Source organism: Dysidea avara, chromosome 12 (assembly GCF_963678975.1).
Source record: "Dysidea avara chromosome 12, odDysAvar1.4, whole genome shotgun sequence".
Classification (NCBI taxonomy): domain Eukaryota; kingdom Metazoa; phylum Porifera; class Demospongiae; order Dictyoceratida; family Dysideidae; genus Dysidea; species Dysidea avara.
Window position 1 is genome coordinate 5,231,089 of NC_089283.1, and position 24,733 is coordinate 5,255,821.

At 36.7% G+C, this 24,733-nt stretch overlaps 2 protein-coding genes across 2 annotated transcripts; both read left to right on the forward strand.

Annotated features, from left to right (window-relative positions):
* Positions 1-10: 10 nt before the first annotated feature.
* On the forward strand, positions 11-8,850 carry LOC136240023 (dnaJ homolog subfamily B member 11-like). Its single transcript, XM_066030821.1, has 11 exons — positions 11-170; positions 239-395; positions 507-604; positions 827-962; positions 7,173-7,274; positions 7,536-7,576; positions 7,823-7,905; positions 7,954-8,011; positions 8,060-8,171; positions 8,370-8,529; positions 8,707-8,850. The coding sequence occupies exons 1-11, from the start codon at positions 112-114 to the stop codon at positions 8,760-8,762; spliced, it is 1,062 nt and encodes a 353-aa protein (XP_065886893.1). The 5' UTR covers positions 11-111; the 3' UTR covers positions 8,763-8,850.
* LOC136240022 (dual specificity calcium/calmodulin-dependent 3',5'-cyclic nucleotide phosphodiesterase 1A-like) lies at positions 8,837-14,976 on the forward strand. The gene is made up of 12 exons (XM_066030820.1): positions 8,837-8,995; positions 9,452-9,668; positions 10,097-10,222; positions 10,289-10,447; positions 10,587-10,770; positions 10,824-10,964; positions 11,022-11,204; positions 11,255-11,298; positions 11,660-11,761; positions 12,141-12,361; positions 14,324-14,512; positions 14,571-14,976. Exons 1-12 carry the CDS (start codon positions 8,902-8,904, stop codon positions 14,915-14,917), a joined length of 2,007 nt encoding a protein of 668 aa, XP_065886892.1. The 5' UTR covers positions 8,837-8,901; the 3' UTR covers positions 14,918-14,976.
* The last annotated feature ends 9,757 nt before the right edge of the window (positions 14,977-24,733 follow it).

A 24,733-nucleotide genomic window follows, 5' to 3' on the forward strand; every position in this document is an offset into this window, starting at 1 on the left:
CCTAGGCTTAATTATTTATCTGTGCGCTACTTTAGTACCTTATGCGCGCTGGCGCTTAAAGGAAATAGATTTGAAGTGAGAGAACTTGTATAATGGTTATAGCATTTTAAGATGATTAGACAATGCCTGATTCTGCTTCTTCTAAGTTGGGTGATGATAGTAATAGCCGGGTAAGTAAAGTAGTCTAAAACGTGTGTAGTGGTTTTTCCTATTTAAAACGCACTCCTGTCTACTTCAGGCGTGATTTTTACAAAATTTTGGGCGTGGAGAGAAATGCATCAGTCAAACAGATTAAGAAGGCGTACCGTAAATTAGCAGTTAAATATCACCCCGACAAGAATCCGGACAACCCCGATGCAAACCAAATGTTTCAAGACATCTCAGCTGCATATGAGGTAATAAACGCTCTCATTAGCCATTAAACTGCAGCATTCATAAATTACTAATGTTTTTCTGTTTCATAGTTGAGTAGTTGTAATATGGTCAATCAATTTTAATTGGTGTAGGTTCTTTCCGATGGTGACACAAGACGTATTTACGATCAATATGGGGAAGATGGACTACAGAAGCATAGCAAACATGAGTCAGGCGACATGTTCTCCAGGTAATCTACCTGGGTGTTATCTGATGATATGTAGTGTATAATGGCTCGTGTATACACATGTATAACTACCTGCACCACACACACACACACACACACACACACACACACACACACACACACACACACACACACACACACACACACACACACAAAGTTGCACTACATACACGAGTGTGTATAATACACACACACACACAATTAACCGTTCCAACCCATTTCTAGTTTCTTTGGAGGTTTTGGTTTCCAGTTTGGTTCTGGTGGACATGATCATCACAACAGGGATATCCCTCGTGGTGGCACTATATACATGGACCTTGTGGTCTCCTTAGAAGATATGTACAATGGAAATTTCATTGAGGTTGGTACTTACTGTATTATAGAGAATCCCATCATTGTGGTGGGTAGTATCCTCATGACTATTCTTACCCTACTATGTTGGTGGTAACACTGGCTAATGACTTTATACCTGTGACATTTTGAACACTTAAGTTTTATTATTGTGTAAGTAGATGCATTGGGAATGTCAATCAAAAACTTAATAATAGTAGTTATATATTCCCTTTCACGGCTGAATTTCCTGGTGCACTTTATGAGGCATGCCGAATCATACTGTATAAGCCTCACTGTGCACTAAATCACTTGGTTACTATACCTCTACATAAATGCTGTGGGCTAATCACCTTGACTAGGTTGTTTTGTTTAAATACATAAGTAATTATAAGACAACAAAACTACATAATACCCTAAAAGCAGCCTTGGGAAATAGGCGACCACAAATAAACTATGATCTACAAATAAGTGTTACAATGTATGAAACTACTTTATATTGTCTCCTTGCTGAATCGTCTTCATGGCTGGTTTCTCGAGTTTTATCACAAAATCCAGTGTTACGCATGCGTATACGCACATGATTGAATCATGCCATACCATCCACAGCTACTTGCCGGTTGTCTTAGCCTATCTATAACGATGTATCATTGTTCAAAATGTGACTATCAACTCAAATATAAACGAAATAGCCCTATTTTCAAGAGAAAAGTTTTACCAGGTTATGTAATAAACCTGCAATAGTGCGCGAACTTGGTTATCCCTGAAATGAGACCTCTGCCAGCATGCCTACTTCATGATTAGCGCATTGTACTATGAAACGCACGATAGAAGTGCTAGTGTGTTGGAATTGCACTCAGCGTGTGTTTTATACTGTCGTACCTGTTATATTCATGAAAGGGTTATATATTTAGTGATTTAAAAGTTGAGATTTTCCAAAAAAAATGTGCTGTTTAGTTTCCTTCAATGAATAAACAATCATATTTGTGGTGTGTGGTTTACTGTAGGACTTTCATGTAAAGTATCTGAAATAGAATGCGCATGACTTTGTGTTACTAAATCATCTAATGGCCTTGTGATCTCAGGTTTCATGACAGTGAATTTGCTGACTGTAAATACCTGTCCATTTGAATTTGCATTCATGTGTTTCATTGGCTATGTACAAAATATTTTAAAGTTAAAGATAACAAAGCTAATTGAGGGATGGTATATCCATCAACCCTTTATACTTTGTTGCTAAGGAGATTTGAACATTTCTCTTCTCTTGGCAAGTAGTTACTCTTTGCCACTTTAACAAAGAAAAAATGCAGTGTATGTATAAATATCTGGAGAATGACATAGTAAAAAGATACTAGTGTGTCTACTGACATTTTGACACAATCATTGTGCAAACTCTAACTGTTGTCATGATTATGGTTTTGTGGTTTTCAATTTTTTGTAACTATACATATGGATAATGATGATATGGATTGAGCAATATGTTGGTTGAGCAATGACTTTTAATTTCATAGCAACTTATTGGATGGAACTTTTTTACCCTAGCAATATTGCCTATGCACCATGGAGGTATTGTGAGGCTGGTGTGAGGCTGGTTTCTAGGCAATACCTTTTTGTGAGGAAATACAAACCTTCATGATCCCTAATATGCAGTACTATGGTACGTACTGCTCAAACACAACGTCACTCACGAGAGTGTGAGTGATTAAAAATCTCACTAATACAAGGCATGTCACCTGTTTTGCTTGCAAGTATTCATTCCATTTCATCTGGGATGAAAGAAACAGGTGCCACGCCCTTTAATTACATGTTTAATAATGTTGCGAACATTAATAATATCTAAATAGTTTTTGTTTTATACAAAAGGCTTGTGATATGAAGCAACGTCATCTTCCACTTTGTTTTGTTTTTATCGGGAATCCATTTTGTAGTCTTATGATCTTTTGTGTACCAATGGAATGACCATCACGTGTTGAATCTAATGGTGTTTAGTTTAATATCATGGGATAAAGCCCAATGGAGATATGGCCAATTGACGTGCTGCATGTAGAGTAATTGTGGATGAAAATAGAAAAGCTGCTTTCTTTGGGTGGCCTAGCAACAGAGATATGAAGTAGTGCTTGGTACCATTTTATCATGGTGAATAACATGGTGCTAGCGAATTCTTAATTGTAAAAGTTTATCATGTGTGGACATCCACTATATTGGTATTTGAAGGGTTAAGCAATTCGACCAGGAGCAATAAATTTATCCCATCCCAGCTTGCGTTGTTGCCATGCCTGGTACTGCTGGTATAATAGAAAGCTATGCTGCCATTCTTACTTGAAAATAACTTGGTCCTTGAAGGGATTAATAATTCAGTCTGTAAGTGAAAGTACTGTACTATGTTTCCACTCAAGAATTCACTGTGGTACCTACTGAGTAGATTTGCTGTCTAAGTATTACAATAAGTTCTGTTGCCTAGTTCGGGACCCCAGAGAGTGTCTAGCACAAATGGTCCCATATATGTAGTGCAGAGGATATACATGTATTATAGCATGCTTGCTTGCTTGTTGACCAAAACATTTAAAAGCTGCTTCCCTTGGTGTCTGCCATTACAGTGACATCAGCACATTATCAGGCCAGCTAAATTTCTTTCTCCTGGATCCAGAATTTTGATGGCAAATAAGAGAAATGACCAGGCTGGGTGGTTTCACTGTTGTGAAAAAATATGTCTACAATCCAAACCCACTATCATGGCCAGTCTCCTATTTTTCTGTCTGGGGATTGGTTCTGATTGGTTACATGTACTGCAGAACGTGGGAAGTGTGGTAAGCCCTACACCTTATCACTTGAACAAGACTACCAGCTAAGGGTATGTGATGTAGGCGTAACACCTGAATATGAGGTTGTTCAACAATGCTTTGTTTAGTGAAGTGATTGGGAATTCTGCCATGGCCACTATGGGGGTGGTATTCTTTTTGCCTTTTCACTGTGGTCTGATTGAAAGAATTGAGACTGGGTTGGGTCACAGTTGATCTCGTTGTCTTCACCTGGTCAACGTACAGGAGTGCCATCTGCAAAGCTTTCGTCAAGCAAAAACGATTAATTAATCTGGTTCATAACTTTTTTCTCCTGGCATCAGTCGATCAAATAGTTACCTATGTGGTAGTCAACACCTGAGTTATCACCTTTATTGTCAGTCTCTACAACAGAGGTGAGAAGTGTCAGAGCATCCAAGGTAACATTTTGAACACTCCAGTTCTTTATGTACTGATTTGGTAGACAGCAGATAATTCTGGTTTCAAGGTCTGCATTTTTTGTGACTGGTACTTTTGGTAAGTTGTAAGCATTCAACACGTTGCAGCTTTTTGAACTGTCATGTAGGAGTGAATTTGTCTCTTTGACACCTCCACCACCCTGATTCTTCCACCTTAGGCGGTTTAGACTCTAACTGTAGTATTTCTTAAGATTCAAATTCCGGCCTGATCAGTGAAGGAGTGCCCATCTGCATAATTGTCATTCTGGCAAAAGTGATTTATGTTCATTTGGATCATGACTGTTTACCCTTCTCGTGTGATTCATATATTGGCAACAGTGATTTGCCAATTTTGTTTGGTGAATTGCTTGTCTTCTATTTTCGTTTTTGATGTCCCCACAAAGCCACAGTGAGAATCAAACTTCCATTGAGTTCCTTGAGAAGTTCTTTAGCAGTTGACGTTTTCCTACAAAGTTTATTCACTGCAAAATGAAATAGTGACGTGCTTAGTTTAAGGGAAAAGGCTGGGTTTTGTGTTTGGGATTTTGTTCACTCATGCAACAAAAAGGTGGAAATACTCTAATAGAGCAGTCACATAGATACAAAAGAATAAAAATTTCAAGCTCTTGTGTTATTCCATTACTGAGAAACCTTCTAGGAGAACTAACTCAACTAAAGTAGATATTTCCATTGTCTCCCAAATGAGGAGTAAGTGTTTCACAAGATGAAGTTTGGTTGTCCTCTAAAATACATTATACCATTAGCCACCACATTTCTTAGTCCTTGTGCAGAATGGATAATGCATGTCTGTGAATCCTGTTGTGACATTCTTGAGGTAAGAGCTGTGTGGAGTCTAGAGCATGCCTGCCACAGTACTTGATAGTGTTATTTTTGGTTACCAGGCCTTCATTTAGGAAATGACTCAAGAGAGAGTTAAAAAATATGGTTTTATGAGGTAACGGTGTATCCCAGATTTTCATTTAAACTTTTGCTAAAATTTAAGTCCCCCCCCCCCCCAATGATGAAGCTCTGGTTATGGGACAATGCAGCAGAGGCTGGTAGTGCTTTATAACTGTGATTATGCTACACAGCATGGAGGTTAGCTTGGTTGTGTAACTTGTGTTTAGAACGTTTGTTGGGTTGTACATGGCATGGATACACAATCTGTCTGTCATCCCCTCTGAAGATTAAGACAAGTAGAGGCAATATAGTTTCTCTTCTTAGTGAGGTCCTGCGTCTATATGAACTAGAGCTGAAACAGATATCCGGATAATAATTTACTATCCGGATAGTACTTTGAAGCCAAGCGGATAGTAATAACTTAAAGCCATTTATCTGTCCAACTTTCTCATCACTAGATGAATCAATTTTCATTATGGAGAGTTAGCTAAGCTAGATTATGTGAAGTTAACAGCAGCCTGGTAAGTTAATCAGTTTGCTCGTGACCACGCCCATCGCTAAATTACGAAGCGAGGCTGTGGATGTTGCTGAAGAAGTTGTAACAGAATAGTTATTGCCTTATAAAGAGTTCTTTACGACTAGTTGTACCTGGAAAAAGTCTTGTAGCAACTGCTACATCTTGTATTCATGTTTTCTCCAGCTGCCAATCTTGTTACAGACGGTGCAAAGTAACACTGTAACATTACCACAAACCTTTTGCTATCATGTTAATGTTTGTTTACTTCTAGTACTAGTAAAACAAGGATAAACTATAAAATGTTTCTATAGCAAGTGATGATGTCACTATCCGTAGGATGTTCAGGATATCCGGATAGTAAAAGTTGCTATCCGTTTCAGCCCTAATATGAACTACAAAGCACACACTGTGAATAAGCAATGAAAGAATAAGATTACATCAAGAGTTAACAATATGAGAGATGAGACTATATAGTCCTGTAATAGATGATTGTGCAGAAGTTAAATGACTTCTCCCATGTAATGTATATATTAACGCAATACACGGTCAAGAATATTATCCTACTGAACCAGCAAATCACTGAAGATTGAATAAGGATATGTAATGGACAATGCTCTTTCAGTTACAATGCGTGGAAGACAAGTTTCGCTTGTTACCATGGTGACACATTGCCAGGATGCAGTTGAAAATTCCAAGCAGTACTCCATCATCTGTTATTAGTTTTTCAGACGTGCTCACAGAGTTTTCCTCGATACTCTTTAATACAACGACACTGCTCTTGCTGGCCAAGTTGAATGCACGATGTTGTGTCAAGGATGACCTTTGTGGTTAAATACGAAAATATACTAGCCAGTCTACACTACGCAGAAAAGAAGCTGTTTGACTTCTGCACACTCATCTAATGCTGTACTCTCCTCTCCATATTATTAACTCTTGATTGTATGGAGTACTAGTGGAAGCTACACCCTGCATGTACTGTTATGGCCGTTCTCTACCAAGTTCCTATTAAAGTATAACTTCCAAAACATCTGTTACCTTACCAACGAGTTTCCTTGATCTAAATGACATCTCTCACCTTATACAGTCAATAAAATGTGAATACCTCAGTGTAAGTTAACCCAGCCATAACCACACCATAATACGTGTAGTGTGTTTTCAGTTTGTGATTAATTCAGCTATATACGAATATTATAATTGTCTTATTTAACAAAGATATATATATTTTTAATGAGAACGTGGAAAATGTAAACATGTAGAGATGTGCGATTATCTACATATATCTGATTATCAAGACTTATCGAGATAAGGATGGTAGGTAATAGTTTACTGTTTTCTAAACTTCCATAAATCACTTGTATATAATGCAAAAGTAGACATCTCCTCCAACTCTTGGGCACAGTGCTAAAACCAACATTTTCCACTTCTTTATAGTCTTCAAAGTGTACTTTACTAGTTACATATTTGGCAGTCAACTCTTGAAACAAGTATATACATTAGTATCCTAAGATCAACACACACACACACATTTTATGCTTTCCTACTTATACACAAATTTTATTGTTCTATCATGTATTCTGTGACATTCTTAGGTTGCTAGGTACAAACCTGTTGCTAAGCCATCATCAGGAAAGAGGAAGTGTAATTGTAGAACTGAGATGAGAACAGTACAAATTGGACCAGGACAATTTCAGGTGAATTGAATAATTCCATGAATAACAAACATCCTTTTACTTTATTTTGTTTCATTTCATTTTGTATTTCCTGTTGTTGTTTCACTTTGAATAGTTCGTTTGGGTTATAGAAGTGATAACAGATTATGTTTGTATGTTATTTCTTAACTGTTGTTAATATTGGGGACAGTGTAGGAAGTGCCATTGTGTGCAATACTGTACTTTGTGCTGTGTGTGGTGTATACAGATTCATGTTACAGTGTATTGGTTATTTTTGGTTAGATGTCACCTCAACAGATTTGTGAGGAATGTCCGAATGTGAAGTGAGTTGATGTAATTGTAATATGTGTGTGCATATGTGTTAGGCAGCCTGGCATGGTAATCACAAAGTTTCAGGCTTGATGCTCGGTATCATCAACGATGCCCAGATGCAGCTGTTTTTGCTTTCTTTGAACTCAAAACTTCACTGATTTATTATATTACTACACTCTATGAGCTGGAGTCCTTTGTTTCTTCTCTCTGTGTGTGTAGGCGTGTGTTGTCATCGCATGCTGTTTACCTTTGCTCAGGTTTGTACATGAAGAAAAGCTACTGGAGATAGAAATTGAGCCAGGAATGAGGGACGGTCAAGAGTACCCCTTCATATCTGAAGGTCTGGAACACCTATTGCTTCTAATCTGTTAAACTCTGTTCCATACAGGTGAACCACACATTGATGGAGAACCTGGAGACCTCATATTCACCATACGGCAACAAAAGTAATTGTGTGTGTGCAGTGTTTGCATCTGAGCATCTCATTATTTCAGACACCCAATCTTTGAGCGACGAGGTGATGATCTTTACACAAACATCACTGTATCACTGAGAGATGCCTTGGTGGGATTTAGCATGGAAATCACTCACCTGGATGGACACAAGGTAGATCAGTTTTAATTGTAGCTCATATTAGAGGCTTATGTAATTTGGTAAACTGTCTGTTGTGCCAGTTGGCCAGGTTTTTATATACAATTTGGCTTTGTGGGCGGCCACATTGTTTTATTAGGTCTGTGTTGTTTACATTTGTGTGTTACCATGGTAACATTAATAAAAGTCTTAAGCTACTTGTGTCTTGGTTAGGTGACAGTGAAACGAGAGAAAGTGACGTGGTCTGGAGCAAAGATACAGAAGCAAGGTGAAGGCATGCCGAACTATGACAATAATCAGCGAAAAGGGATCTTGTACATTACATTTGATGTGGATTTCCCTCGTGGGACGTTTTCAGATGAAGAAAAGGAAGGTACATGATATTGTAGCTGCACACACAAACAGCACACACAAACAGTACACACACACACACACACACACACACACACACACACACACACACACACACACACACACACACACACACACACACACACACACACACACACACACACACACACACACACATGCTTTTCTTTTTTTTCTCTAGATATCATCAAAATTCTCAAGCAAGACCCTTCTCAGAAACCATACAATGGTCTTTGACGTTATATTTTGTGACACTTAAATTTTAGGAATTAATGTATTTATAGAAGTCTTACAATTACGTGTATAAACAACCCCTTGCTGTGAAGTTATACGGAAAGTCCGTGTTTTGGGCGGGCGTGGTGGTTGAAATATAGCAATGGGATCGGTGCCTGGTAAACAGCGTCCTAGCTCATTTGTAGAAACGGTGCAAGTTCAGAGCGCTCCCATGGAAGATTCGCCTACAAAACATGGTGAGTCTACGATATATGTTACGCGAAGCGTTAAATGCTATACACTTCATTCAATGGTTACCACGATCTGGTAAAGTCTGGTTAGTATGAATATACTGTAAGCTTGTATTGTGAATAAGGCTATAGGGGGAAGTGTCATGCATGCAGTGCATGTACGAACTCCTGCAGAGGACAGTGACTTGAACAAGCGCGCAGTGACATGAAAATGTTAAGGACCTGGTTGGCTGGAACTGCACTAGAGTGTTGCTGTGCTAAGTCACTCGTATAGTCACTACCTGCTTGCTACCTACCTTGTCCAACCATCCCACATGGCACCACCCATACTGTTGCCAAGTATTTGTAGATATTCAGTGGCAAAGAGACCTTACATCTTCTGTTTATGTAGAAATTCATGTAGCAAAGCTGGGTGATGTACATTGGGTTATGACAGGTGTGTTTGAGATGCTCTTGTGTTAGGTTTCCTACAAGAGTATACAAGGAGTCGATCGAGTCCTTCCCGGCCAGTAAACCGATCAAGGGCATTACCGCATAACTTGAGCTGCAATAACATCTCAAACAAGTCCAGTCCAAACACTCCACGTTTTGGTGACTCTCTTCCATCGTTTGCATCCCTTAAAGCAGATGAGCTGCCAGATGTGGACTCAGAACAAGCTGCAACCACAGCTAAATTGAAGTTAGTTATTGGTCACTGAACAGTACAATACATCAGTTTTGTTACATAAAATATTGTAGGCTGTTTTCAATATTGTAAGTTTGTGCAATGAAACCAAATGGATTCCTTTGAATTAAAAGATATAACAAACCACCATGTATAAGTTGACCATGTTTTGGCCCTAACGATTAAGGTCTGTGTGTGTTAGCTTTAAAAACAGTACTCTATTAATGGTTACCTCTTTAATAAGACCACCTCGTTGTGGCCGCCTCTAATAGTCCCTTCATGACCCATTAATTTTTTTGGTCCCAATAGCAGCCCTTAACACTACACTATAAAACTCATCCAGAAGGAAACGTTCATTGCAAGAATAAGAAATGGCAACTTTGTTTTCTTAATGGATTAAATTCAGTATAAAGTGATGATATATCCGTATGGTGTATGTCTAGGTTACACTATCTGTTAGCACAATTGGAAACTGGCAAGCCTCCCACTGTTAGTGAAATGAAAGCAACAATAAGATATGCTGCTGATGTACTAACGCAGCACACCTCATTAGTCAGTGATTTAGACAGGTAGGAGTGTAGCTTTGTGTCATGCCAGATGGTGAATAAATTGGATATGCTATTAAATTTTTTTAGTGATGAGAATTTCGATGAAGTGCAGGATGAGGAGGTCCGTGCCTGGCTGGCAGCTACATTCACTAAGAGGGAGTCAGTTTATACAAGGGAGACAACATCCCAAGTGCCACGTTTCAAAACTGTGGCACAATTACTTGTCATTGGGAACTACGTGCACTCGTAAGTGTCTGTTAGATTTTGTTGCAACTTTGTACATGTAATTGTGCTATTGCTATTTTTCATGTTATCTAATTTCTTGTACAAATCACCATGGTATCTCTTGTTGATGCCTTTGGCCATTTATGGCTACTCATTCTAGGCGTTACAAATGGGCTAGCCAGTCAGGGCTACAGATTCCAGCTGATGTGACTGCATTCTTTGGTGAGCACATTTCCAATTGGAATTGTGACATGTTTCAAGTTGAAAAGTTGACCAACAATCAGCCGTTACGCTACACTACTTACGAGTTATTCCAGAAATGTGATCTACCTAAGAGACATGAGGTATGAGTATCAACATTGTCATGCTATTCATGTGTGCCATATTTGGGAAGTAGGTAATGATTAATGTTCTTGATAATTTCTTGATTGCTGTCGAGAATGGATATAAGCGTTACAAAAACCCATACCACAATTCTACACATGCAGCAGATGTTGTTCAAACCGTCTACTGTTTAGTAAAAAGAACCGGAATAATGGTAGATAATTGTAAATCATATTTTTACGGTATGATGATTGAGTCATATTTAACACAGGATTGGATGACTAGCTTAGAATTGCTAGCCATTTTAATTGCCGCTGCTATACATGATGTTGAACACACTGGAACAACCAACAGTTTTCACATGTTATCTAACTCAGAACTAGCCCTCCTATACAATGATAAATCAGTATTAGAAAATCACCACTTACACACCGCCTTCAAGTTAATGCAGGATGTAAGTTCTTCATGATGTTGTGATAGTTGTCATCATTTTGTTGTATACAGAAAGACTTAAATGTCTTAAAATCACTTAAACAAGAGGACTACAGGTGTGTGCGTGCGTGTGTGTGTGTGTGCGTGTGTGTGGGGTGGGGTTGGGCACATTGGCACTGAACACGCAGTTACATAGTTTTTGTTTTAAGTATGTTCTTTTAAATCTAAAAGTTTCTAATGTATCTGTCTGTAGCCTGCTTTCAGTAACCTATCATAGTTGCTTTGGTATAGCTTAAGAAATTTGTGTTGTATTTTCACCACCTTTTGTACAGGATCAATAACCATATCAATAAATGTAGTGACGTAGTTTCATAGCCATAATTCTTTGTGATGTTAACAAATACTTTTAAAGATATCATGTCTACAGTTGAGTAACTAGCTGGAATGATTTTGTATTTTTATGTTTCTCTATGTCAGACTTGTTAGAGGTCTCATAATAGACATGGTTCTGGCGACGGACATGTCGTGCCACTTTGAACAGATCAAAACTATGAAGAACTTGTTGTCATCACCAGAAGCGTAAGCAAACTGTACCCATACAGAAAACTGGAAATGTTTGCACAAATAAGTAAATTTCTGTGTTTTTTAAAAGTTAGCAAATCAGGAAGTATCATCGTAAAACTTTCTTTTGTGCCCGATATAGAAGATTTGTAAAATTTTATTTAGCAATTTTTTTTCGATCATTCGATTCACAAAAGTTGGTTAACGTAAGTGTTTCCAGATTCACAGTAGGGATACCATTCAGTTTATTTCACTCTTTTCATGCATTATGTAATGGCCTAATTGGGGACTACATAAGAGTCCCTACACCTATATGAGTTTCTTCCTGACCTCTTCCACATTGTCACTGCCATTAAATTAGGTTTTCTGACAATGAGTTTCAAATGTGTTTTTTTAGATACAGTACATTGGACAAAACAGAGAAATCTAAGGTTCTCTCACTAATCCTACACTGTGCTGATATATCCCATCCGGCTAAAAGCTGGGATTTGCATTCCAAATGGACACCACTGCTAATGGAGGAGTTCTTCAGACAGGGTGATCAGGAGAAAGAACTGAAGAGACAATGTTCTCCTTTGTGTGATCGTAATACCACATTGGTACCAGAGAGTCAAGTCGGTATGTAAATAGCTAGCATGTATTGTGTTCCAGTGACTACAATTGAATTGACATTGAAACCTGTCAACTTGAGAACAGTGCTATAAACATCCAGGTTTGGTTCTATGCACAAGAACAAGCTATGTTTCATAAAGTGTTGTTAGTAGCCAGTCTTAAACATTTGCTACAGGCTACATTCTTTGTCCTTTGTTAATGATGTTTGCCAACTGCATTTTTTTATCATCTTCAGTTACCATGGAGATATGCAATTGGTATAGGTTTTTGCATTTTGTTTTTTGCACTCCTGGTGTTTAAGTAGTTGTGTTTCCATGGTAATATTTTAATGTATCCCAATGGAACACACACAAATTTTAAAAGACTAAACTACTTGTTTTGATTCCTGATGGCCTCCTGCCCAAGTACTGTATATGCATGTACAAATTTTCGAGGCATGTAGTTTTTCATGGATTGCGATGATGAATTTCAGGATTTTCACAGTTTTGTTTTTTGTGGATCATTTGTTTTTTCACTCAGGTTATCTGTTATTTGGCATTGAGCTAGTCTTTAATTTTTGAGGATAAAAAATTTGCAGACAGCTAAGCAACTTCGAAATATGTCCCTCAAACATTTGGAAACAGCATATTACAGTACATTTACTGTTCAGATAAGCCACTTACAAAAACTAACTGCAAATCTTGGCAAATTATGGTACAAACATTTGATTAAAGATATATCCTAGATTAAATATCAAGGAGCTATATGCGACAGAAACAAGCATATGCAAATGTAACTGGTGTACTGCCATAGAGATACTCTATGAACAGTTGCAAGTACAATGTGTGACCTGCTGTGTAGTTTGCATAATTCTGTTTTTGTGATAGATTGCATTAGGTATCTACAAAAATGATTTTATGCACACTTTAATCTCTTCAGTAAACAGTAAAGCAATATATAACTCCTATACGATTGGATTCACCTCTTCATGGGGATCTTTGTTTCATACCTGTATCGTGAAGCAAACATGAGTTATGTGTGTTTGTTTACGTCACGGTTTATTGGTGCTACAGTTTATATTGCTGTTTCTAAATTTGAACAGCGTTCTTGCTTGGCAGCACCAGACTACCTTTGATATCACGTCTTCTCCCAACTAACTTATTTTCAATGGCCACACTTTATATACAGCTTGGTTTGTAGCAATCAGGTTTTGATACCTGGAAACGAGGAGTTGGATATTACCATTAGAGTCTGGTTGTTGTACTTATAATTTCAAGAAAAATTTCAGTCAGCATACAGTTAAATAACCTGAAAATCAGGTGTATCTCCATCACAGATTTGTTCAGATCAACTGCGCCAAGCAACAGTTGTAATTCATAGCTATGAATTCATATGGAATTATATAAGTGAACTTCTTTATTTGAGAAATGTCATGTGGTATAAAGAACTGGTTTCCAGGTAACAGAATCTTGTATTCTCTTGTTTCACTTCCTACACATTTGCTAGTGCATATGTAGGGTCAGTCTCCCATGTGAAAGTAGCTTGCTTACTTGTTGATATGTGTAGACTTAACAATATGAACAGTAATCAAGGTAAATTATTGCTGCGGCACTTTATTTTGAATAGCTTATTTTGCATGTTACCATAAATGATGAAAGTTTGGCATGGCGAATCGAGGAATTCACTTTATTTGTAAAATAGCTATAGCTGCATGGTAAATTCATCAAACTTTTATCCACCAACCTGTTTTGCATGCCAAAGTTAAGTCACACCAAACTTTTGTTGTTTACAGTATTCTGTTGCCTCATCTTCAAGTGTGCATCCCTAACAAGTAATGTACATATAAGACTGTATGGGCATTGGGTAATACTACCACCATTTTTATTTCTAATTAGCTCCAGTATTTCAGTACTACAACTACTGTAATGGAAATCATTAGAGTCATTGTCTGTACTTTTTAAGATGATTTTAAGATATTTACTTGTGTAGGTTTCATTGACGTGATTGTTGTACCAACCTATGAGGTTATGGGAAACATGATTGATTTAATAATGTCATCGTTTAAGAAAAGTTGCAAGGAGAATGGGAGCTCTCCTCAGTATGATGCAGACTTCAAGCCTTGGACTACCTGCCTCAGCAACAATAGGAAACAGTGGAAAGAAAGATGCTCAACTAAACGTAAGCAATTCTTCGTTTGTAGTAAAAAGCAATATTATATTTTTGAATAATCGTGTAGCCCGTGTAAGTCAAACCAACTCAGAACAAAGTAAAACAAATCAAGTTGCTTCATCACGAAGAACAAGTACGGTTGAAACAAAAAAGATCAGTCGATTAGAGACGACAAAAGCAACAAGCAATGGAGAAACACATCACAAAGTAGACACAAATGAGACTGAAACCCAGAACAAGGTTGTTGACAATGGACCCAAGGATAATGCAAGTCCTGAGGCGTCAAAATCTGACAGTGGTCATGAAACAAGTGACACACAAACTGATGATGCTGTAGTTAATCCCACACAAGACATGGCAACAGAGTTACCAAATAAAGATCATTCACAAGTCCCCCTTAAAAATCAAATTTAATTGCATTTTATCTTTTATATGTACTCAAATCATCTGTATTTATAATAATTTAAAAATAATTCCATCAGTTGCACACTGACAGAACACTTATATGCTTACATACCAGAAAACTTGAGAAATAAATCCCTACACTATACTACAATGCTAACAGGTAGTATTATGAGTTCATTACCACCATCAGTTGTACTACAAAGACAACATGTGGTAATATGAATTTATGTCATATGATGGCTATGTACCTGAAATATTTGTGGATAACCAAAACACGATGAAGCAAGGTACTCATCATTTGGCCTGGGTTTCACTGTAATAGAAAGTTAGCTAATTCCATGCAGTTACAGATCAGAGCAGCATACCTATGATAGTAAAAGCACCAATCTTGGTGTCATTGTTGTCAGTGAAAGTGATTGTTGTGCCGTTGTCCCTCATTGTTACAGGGATGAAGGAATAGAGGAGAGAAATGGCTGGAGTATGAGTAGTTTGTGAACGGCTGATCTTGCTACATGGGTAATTTAAATCAAAGTAGACATGCTTCTTAGCATGATCAGCCAGTTGGTAGTACTGTGGCGAGCCGTAGACATCGTATCCACCAAATTTCTGAAATATAATTGAGACGCTGTCGCCTTCCATGATGTTAGTGGTATCTGGTGGTTGAGGTTTATCATTGACAAGAACTAATAGCTCCTCAAACTTATTTGATGCACTAACTGTGGATAAAGAAAGTATTCATTATGTTTGTAGTCAATACATTCATAGAGTTAGTTACTTGCTAAACTACATACTCTGAATTAGGGGCACCTGTTCAGCAAATAAAATCACTGCATATACTGCCTTGATTAGAGCAAGAGTTCATAATATTTGTATGGGCCCCATACAAATATTATGAACTCTTGATTAGAACCAGATATGTAATGTAGGTATGCTATACCACATGAAATACAAATTCTGCATATGAAGGTAACCAGAGAGGAGTGTTAACAATGAGGTTTCGCTTAGTAACAATGAGGTTTTGCTTAGTAACAATGAGGTTTCGCTTAGTAGACACATCAGACATTCTATGGTTAACACCATCACTAAGTGTTAACTGAAAGCACAGCCTTTGATCTGCCACATAATAAACATGGCTGGTGTTTAATAAAGTATTATATAGATTTACTATATTACCTGTCCCTAGCTGTATTTTTATGCAGTATGGGTTTGTTGCATCATCCATTAATACAGTGCAGAGTTACCAACTGTTTACTTTCAATCAACGTTACTGTGCACCAATACTATACAACTGTATGCACACTTACAAACTATGGTTTCTGTTGAAATTACTGTCCCATCCTTGTGGTGGCAATTAAACTTGTATTTCCCGGTCGTCAAGTCTTTGATGTTCAGGTACACATTGGAGGTAATTTGTTCCGACTCTTGGTCTCTTATTTGACTAGTACAAACTCCATTGGTGCTTGACTGTTTGCTGGCAGTAATGATTCCTTCACATCCTGCCAGCAGGTAGCCATTAGCTGGATGGCGCTGGTCTTTGTCAATACAGGTGATGTTAGATGTGAGCCTGGATGATACTGAAAAGGGTTGAACTACAGCAAATATTACAGCTATAATCTAGACAAATATCTGTCATACTTGTCCTGCAGCGCTGGTAAAGATGTTTTGAGTTGCCATAGCTACCACATCGTATGGTGTGGTCGTATCCACAAGGGGGCACTTTACTGAAGTTGCTGTCACTCCCACAAATGCTATAGCCATCACTGCCATATGTCATCATCACTAGGAAGATAGCAAAGCAACACTGCATATACGCCATGTTTCTATAGACTCAGTAGTTCACAAAACTGTCTACCCTTTTATATAGACCACTTGACCACAGTTTGACTTTATATGTAGTTGAACTATCAAGTGCTGATAGGATATTCCTGAAACTGAAACCATTCTAATTTACAGTTTTGTATGTGTATATTAACCAGTATTTTACACCACTATGTCTATATTGCTAGATTGCACAGTTGTAGAGTACAACCCTAAACTTTAAAAATCTATTAGGTGGTCCAGCCATGATTTTGAATTAACAGTGATTCAATTGAACCGATTAAAACTCAAGCCTGTCATGCTCAAAAACAGCTGACGGTGTATTTCAAGACTGTTGTATTAGAATAAATGACTACTCTATTAGAGTATCTCAATCTTTCTGTGAAGTGGCTAAGAACTTTTCTAGTGCATTTATATACTTACTGTAAATTAAGTCAGATCATACGGATCTTTAACCAGATTTATTGGGGGAGAGAGTTCCTTTCAGGCTCAGTGTGTTGTGGATGTCTGAACCTGTGCATGTGATCTATCACGCAGTCTGAAGAGAGCCATTTCTACTAACTGGACAGATACATAAGTGCGCAGAACAATGAAATTAAATTACCCACATCACTATTAAAGTTAGTTTTGTTCAAGCTGTGAATTCTGGTGTCTTATAAACTTCATGCAGTACAGGTCACCCATATTCATAAAGAAACCTCACACAACATGTTTACAAGTTACAAGCTATACACCTGCTAATACATGTGATAATTACTAGATGACTTTGCTAAATACAATAATAAGTCATCTTATCCTGTGGTTTCAGCTAACTTGTAATTCATTTCTTGGTCTGTGGAGTGGTATCTGTGAAAAGGTTTTAGCTACAGAAGTTATTGTACTATACAGATAGTGAACAAAGTTATGGCTTATCACTGCTATACAATATGTAGCAGTCGCTAGTAGAATAGAGTAATAAACAACTGAGTATTTTTAATATGTTGCTACAGTATTATGCAATGGCAGTTTCAAGGGACTAAAATGACTGCTCTGTTTGAGCTAGTAAGTGACTGTTCTATTAGAGTACCCTTGATCTTTTTTGCAAGCACTGACCAATATATAAAGGGGGTACTGTTTCCTTTCCACAGGCTGCAACATAAAATATCAAATAACGCTAATCGAGACACCCTGATTGGAGTGGAAGAAATTACCATTCCCCAAATGATAGCAATAAATCATGATCTTGCATGCAGTGATGGTATATGGACATGTGTTGGCTAATAAATACAATATTTCTTCTTCAATTACTAACCTTTGCATTTCAATATGGATGGCCAAGTTGTCACAAGCACAGATCTTTCTGTGGGTGTCATCAAAATCAGTGCCATGACTATAGAGCATCATGTAACATTGAATGCGCAATCAAATTTAGTATGTATGTAACTTTTACCAGTGCTGGCCCTGCATGTAGTACACTATGTAGTGTAAATCAATAGTACATCACTTAGAAATCAAAAACTCTCAATATTAGTGTAGCATAGTGCTGAGATTTGTGCAAGGTGAGGTGATTATCATATACATTAAACTGATACCTACAAATTTGCTTGTTTGTTATACCCACAAAACCACAATGTAATAATCAGAAGATGATTTGTAAATTTGTTGTTGTAATACAGCTAAGTCATTTAGTAATCATCACATGTAGTTGATAGGTAAACATGTTTTTGGATCATGTATGCATGTGGCTTGTATCTTGTTTAAAGTTTCTTTGTGAACTACAGAACTATAGTATTGTGTGTACGATTGTAAAGTTGTAAAGACAAGTGAGCTAATTCTAAATTTAGATAAGACAAGTATAGTTGGCAGTGATGTATAAACCTTGTGGCAAGTGAAGATCATACATAAGTACATGGAACAATGATGTATCTTCACCATAAGATTATGCTGATTCCTATACAAGCTGCCATGACATCGAAGGTATGTATAATGAAGGTGGCCAAACAGCAGCGATAATACTGATAATGTCCTTGTTTTTCATGATCTTGCATATGCATGTGTTGGCTATGGAACGATCGCTATGTGAATAGCACAGAGTAGATGATTTTGACCAGCTTTCCCTTCAGTACAGTTATCATATCTGGCTAACACACAGCCAACATAGTACAGGTAGTTGAAGAAGTGAAAGAGAAATGTCAAGTAGTATATAATAAATGAATTGAGAAATGCAATATATTGAGGTAAAAGGTGGTGATTGATGTGAGCACATTGGGAAAATGGCAGGAGCTTAAAGAAGTAGTATATTTCTATGTCAGAGCAGAAAAGTTGCTGAAATATTTTTACAATTGACTGAAAGCCATAGGCAAGACTAATACTAATATAGAATTATTTTTACAAAAGGAGAGAGAAAAAACTAAATTATGTACTTTTAGGGGGAAAAACTAGTTACAGTATATCGGTTAGTAATAAATTTGTGTCATTCTTGTACAGTGTAAGTATACCTCCCTGGCTCCAATTTTGCAGCTGAGAGATCACCTAACAGATTACACACTCGATATCACTGTGCACTCTTCCAGTAATCTGAAATATTCACCACAACAAGAATGTATCAACTTAAGGACTTTCATTGATTTCCTATTAATACTACCAATGCTACTACTACTAGTTCAAAAACTTTTCCACACATCCCAGCTTACTTGGAACTTATCAAATAGCTACTCAATTTATAATCATCGCTAGTATGATATATGTGATCATAAGAACTAGACAGGAATATGAAGAAAGGCAAAAAATGGTGGACGAAGAGCATCGACCTTGATGAAACTGACCAGTAACTTATACTAAACGTTTACACTCCAGGGAATTGTATAATTCTATGATATGATCATCAAGTTTCTTTAAGTATATTTGTACAGAGTCGTAGAGATGTTATTATATAGAGTCTTAAACGGTTGACAACTAAACATCTATGCTATATAGCCTATACTATATTATACAGTTGACAATATAATGTATATATTACACAGTTGTTTTGAGCTTCCTGCAGAGAGTTATTTTAGCTACTCGTCTTGTTTTGTGTTGGAGGACTTGGCTTTATCCATAGTCATGGTTGAAGAACTCTTGGTTGAAGAACTCTTGGTTGAAGAACTCTTGGTTGAAGAACTCTCTGTTACATCTTCAGAAGTACTTTTTAGTAATCTTTCTATAATTCCATGACCTGGTGATCCAGATGTTCCAGAAGGTGTGAGAGAAGCATCCTAGCATTGTTTACAAATAAAAAAATACTATATGTGTGTATGGTACCTTCTGAATGCTGAGACATTTTCTTTCCTCAACTGGTAGATGATACAGTTCTTCTGTTGCTTTTCTCAGCCTTCTTCTAATGTGATTGTACAACATGCAACTATAAGTAAACAATGATGTATATAAACCATTTGTAATGGCAAGGCCACACAGTCAAATCTACTTTTCATCTTCAAGTTAGTTTGAATGCTGTATTAGAGTTTATAACGTAATTACAGATCAATCTTTTAGTAGCTAATTGCCTATATAATCTGCAGATATACTTGATGAAGTAATTCAGCTATGTAACACACCCAACTAATCATCATCCATTAATGCAACCAAAAACTCTAGCTTCTTTTATTTACAAGGCACCTTCGACAATACTATATATATAGTTCCTGCTGTGGGTGTGTCATTTAGCCAAGCAACACATCCTTGCCTTAGATCAATATTTTGCATTCTCAATTCATTTATTATACTGCCATTTTTCTCTTTCACTTCTTCAATCATCTGTATATACAGAGACCAACATGTTGACTGTTTTGGAAACCAGGTAAATGTCACCTTATCTTGAGGTTCTCCAGTTCTGTAGCCAGTCAACTTTTTTTTCTGTTTTAAAATATGAGACAAGTACAATACTCGATGTTCATAGGTACACACCAATTCTTTTATCTTTCTTTCACCATCTTTGATTTGCCTATCCATATCTTTTTCTTTGAGTTTTAAATGTGCAATCTCCATCTTGATATTCTGCATGCAGTGAATATCATGGGACTTTGTTTATGAAATGACAAGGTGTTGTTATTGATGCATCTCTTGTAAATTATACTTAGATAACTTTTGCATGGCTTAAAAATATTGCTACATCCAAAATGTGATATATATATATATATATATATTACATATTGCTCTTACAACAAACACATATATACTCACTTTCAAGGCTCCCATTGTGGTTTTCAAGTTCTGTTCCATTTCTTGACAGTTCTCAAATTTAGCTAGTTCCTGTATCATAATTTACTGATGTTAGTTAGCTACCTTTAATTTCTAAGGAAGGCAATATAACACTTGTAAATGTAGAGAGTTAGGGTCCCAGCCCTGTTGGTGACTTGGTCCCCAATCAGTTTGTATACTAAGTTTATGATTACCATACTTCAATTCTTCTTTGGTATTTAGTTGTCTGATCAACAATGAGCTCTTCATATTTTTTTTCCAATTCTTTCAATCGTGTTGCTCTTTGCTGTTCCAAATCCTTTGCTACAATATTAGATATTTATGTGTGTTTATGTATGTATATGTATGTGTGTACACACACACATGCACACACACTCGCTCGATGTGGCTGTCAATGATTGGTTGTGAGATTCTTCAGGACAAGCATCATCCATTGGATGGCTTCCTCCCAAGTGTGTGTGTGTGTGCGTGCGTGCGTGCATGTGTGTGTATGTATCATGAATGAATGGCCAGACAAATAGTGCTACAGTTACTGCTTACTAAAATCAGTTTTCAAGTTTTCAATTTCTTTTTGATGCAACGCCTTTACTTCTTCCTAAATGTCACATAAAAAAATACATATACTCTTACTTACTAGCTAACTCACCTCAAACAGTTGCAAATGTAAGACGGAGTCACATTCATACTTTCGTTTAATCTCTCGAAGTACAACATACTTTTTTTCTAATTCTATCTTCAACAGTGTCTCCCTACTCATTGCTGTAGCATGATGATCAACTAGCTATATGACACAAAGAGGATTATTCAGTTTTCTCCTTTACAAATCTGATGCAACCTCTTTAGCATATTGTGCCTGGAGTTCAGTGAATTCTTGTTCTTGGGCTCCTATCAACTCTCTACAGAGTAGTGGTGTATGACTTGTGTGACATGTGCATGTTCTCCCAAATCAAACAATACATGCATGCACATATAAATACCTTTTCTCTTTTTCAAAAGCCTCCAGCATTTCTTTTCTCTTGTCTTCATGTTCTTCAATTAGCTATCCATATTTAGATGATCACACATAATAAGAATCTCCAAGCTACCTTAATCTCTTGAATCTGGTTGTGCTGTTTCTGCTCTTCTAGTTGAGCTGTCAGTGCAAATAAAATTTGATTCTTTTTTTCAATCAATTGTATGCTGCAAAAATAAATAATAGTGTATAATGCATTTGATGTGCATGATGAAACAAAGACAAGATATGATGCTTCAAGTTTCAATGTACTATTTAAGCTTTTGTATGTGAATTTACACCATTGTTTTACCCTTTAAACTTTGAGAGTATAGAGAAATAGTGGAAAGATACCTAACCTTTGGTTTTGAGGATTCTGTGTAGGAAATTGTGTCTGATGCTTCTTTGTAGTGACAGATGGCAGAGTAGGTGCAAAAGAGGCAGCTTTACCACATCCACACTTTGGCTGAATAATATGAAATAAGGTTATGTAATGTTAAATTCAAACATATTTGTTTTATTTGCACTAAGTCTTACCTCCTCATCTCTGACTCTTGCACTCGAAGCAACTTGACACATTGGCACTGGTTTGTCATCAAAGAAGACATCAGTGTTGATGTTCATTGTAAACTTGTTGTTGTGTCTTGTGAAAGTGTACCCTTGTCCAGTCACTGTGTACTGTATGATAGCAATACATATTACCTCCTCTATAAATACTACTTTTATTTTATACCTCAGCATTAGGGGCTGCATTGCAATCATCTTTAATACCATACTTCCTATTAGGATATAACAAGCATACATTTCATACACTAACACTGCTTATTTTTTTACTTTCTGTTCTTCAGTGGATATGCTACCCTGTAGGATTATATATAAATCAATATTTTCTAATCCATGCAATACTGATAGCTTACTTGTAGAATGGCTTGTCTTGTTGTCTAGCAATCAGTGATCTCCTTCTAGTTTGAGATATGGAATTCAGAGGAATGTTTGGTAAGGAATAATAACGACAAACAGGTGGTTTCCTTGACTTATCCATATTAAATATGTACAGGCTACACTCTTGGCAACTCTTTAATCTCCAACACATATACTGCAACTAATCCATCCAACTATTTTACTTTTCGTGCAAAGCAGGAGTTTAATCACATTTCTTTGTGTCAAAGCCTTACAAGAAAATCACCTGTAAGCCCACATAATTATATGTAAGTGTGTAGATTAGTATAGTGATATCTGGGTCTGTTGCAATGCATAAAAAGTAATGAAACAATTTTAAGGGAGGTTGTCTACGTCTGCGTATATTCTAATCCCTACTTCAATTTGAAGTAGGGATTAAATAGTAGAGTGACATATAGCACAAAATGAGCTATATACATACAATTATGAAAATGTCCACACAAATTGCACTCTGTGACATTTAAAAAAATATATATATTGCCATTGCAGATTTCACCTTTGGTGATCTTTACACCCATTTTTGCATTGTTTTTGTCTTTAACTCCCTGAGGCATTATTTTTACGCTATTATAACATGGTTACAAATTTGCTAAAAGAAACAAAATAATTGTCAATAGGTGATGTCATTCTAAAGTTACGATAGTCGCAAAATTTATTCACCCTTGCGATGTAAATTATCAATGGGCAGGTATGTAACTTTCAGTTGTAGAATTTCATGGCTAATATAAGTGATCATAATTTTGTAATGAAATCTCCTATTGACTTCAAATAAAAGCTAAGTTGTTTTTTTCTTTCAGCAAGACATAGACTTTGCAAAGTATTCTACTGACTATTGAGCTGGCTGATTATACGATGATCCCGCAATTAAAGTGTCATTTCTAGGTTTCACTATACCTTAGCAGCATGATGACTGTTGGGTTTCATTGTTTCTTCATTGTAGGTTGCTCTCAGTTCTCTAGCTATATTTACTCACACTATACATATCTAGAGTTCTCTTTTACTCTTGCTCTGCTTTTCTATTATTTCTTTAATTCTTTTGTCATGTTGATCAATAATCTACACACATGTAGTAAGAAGATTCAATCACATGTTATATACAATAACAGCATATACTTTCATTTCCTGCATGGTTTCCTCCTCCAATTTTACTGTTACCTTGATCAAATCACGGTACGTTTCTTGTGATTGTATGCTGTTGACAAGTGGTAAGACTTCCTAAGCCATCACAAGGTTTTTCTTCAAGTCTATATGTTGTAGTGCAGTATGTGAAAGTCTCTTGCTAAAGATCAAAGTAATCTTGCTCAGTTCACTATTAAAAGAGATAGTGACATAAAATCAATTCTTACTATTGTTCTGTAGGTTTTTGTATTGGAGGCAGTGGTGCCTGTCTCCTTAGTGCACCACAGTTAGGAAAATATCATCAAAGAGGACATTAGTTTTAATTTTTATTACTAAGTTGTTGTATCCTTGTCCAGTCACTATATACTGTGATCAACTGGTTATTATCGGCAACACAGAATAAGTTTATATGTATATACATATCTCATGCAGCATTAGGAGCTGCATGCATGCCACTGAATCACTTCTCCCATACTTCCTATGAAGCATACATACATAATGTATTCACTCTCATAAACAGTTGTTTACTTTCTGTTCTTCAGTGGGTATATGGCCCTGCACATGTGCAATATTGTACCAACTTAATTTGTATAGCTTAGTTGTAGTAATTATCTCACTGTTTAGCAGGCAATGGTCTCCTTCTGGCTAAAGGAGTTGAAGTAGGGTTCAAAGGAATATTTGGTAAAGAGAAATGGTGATTTTTGGTTTGCTTTCTTGCCCTT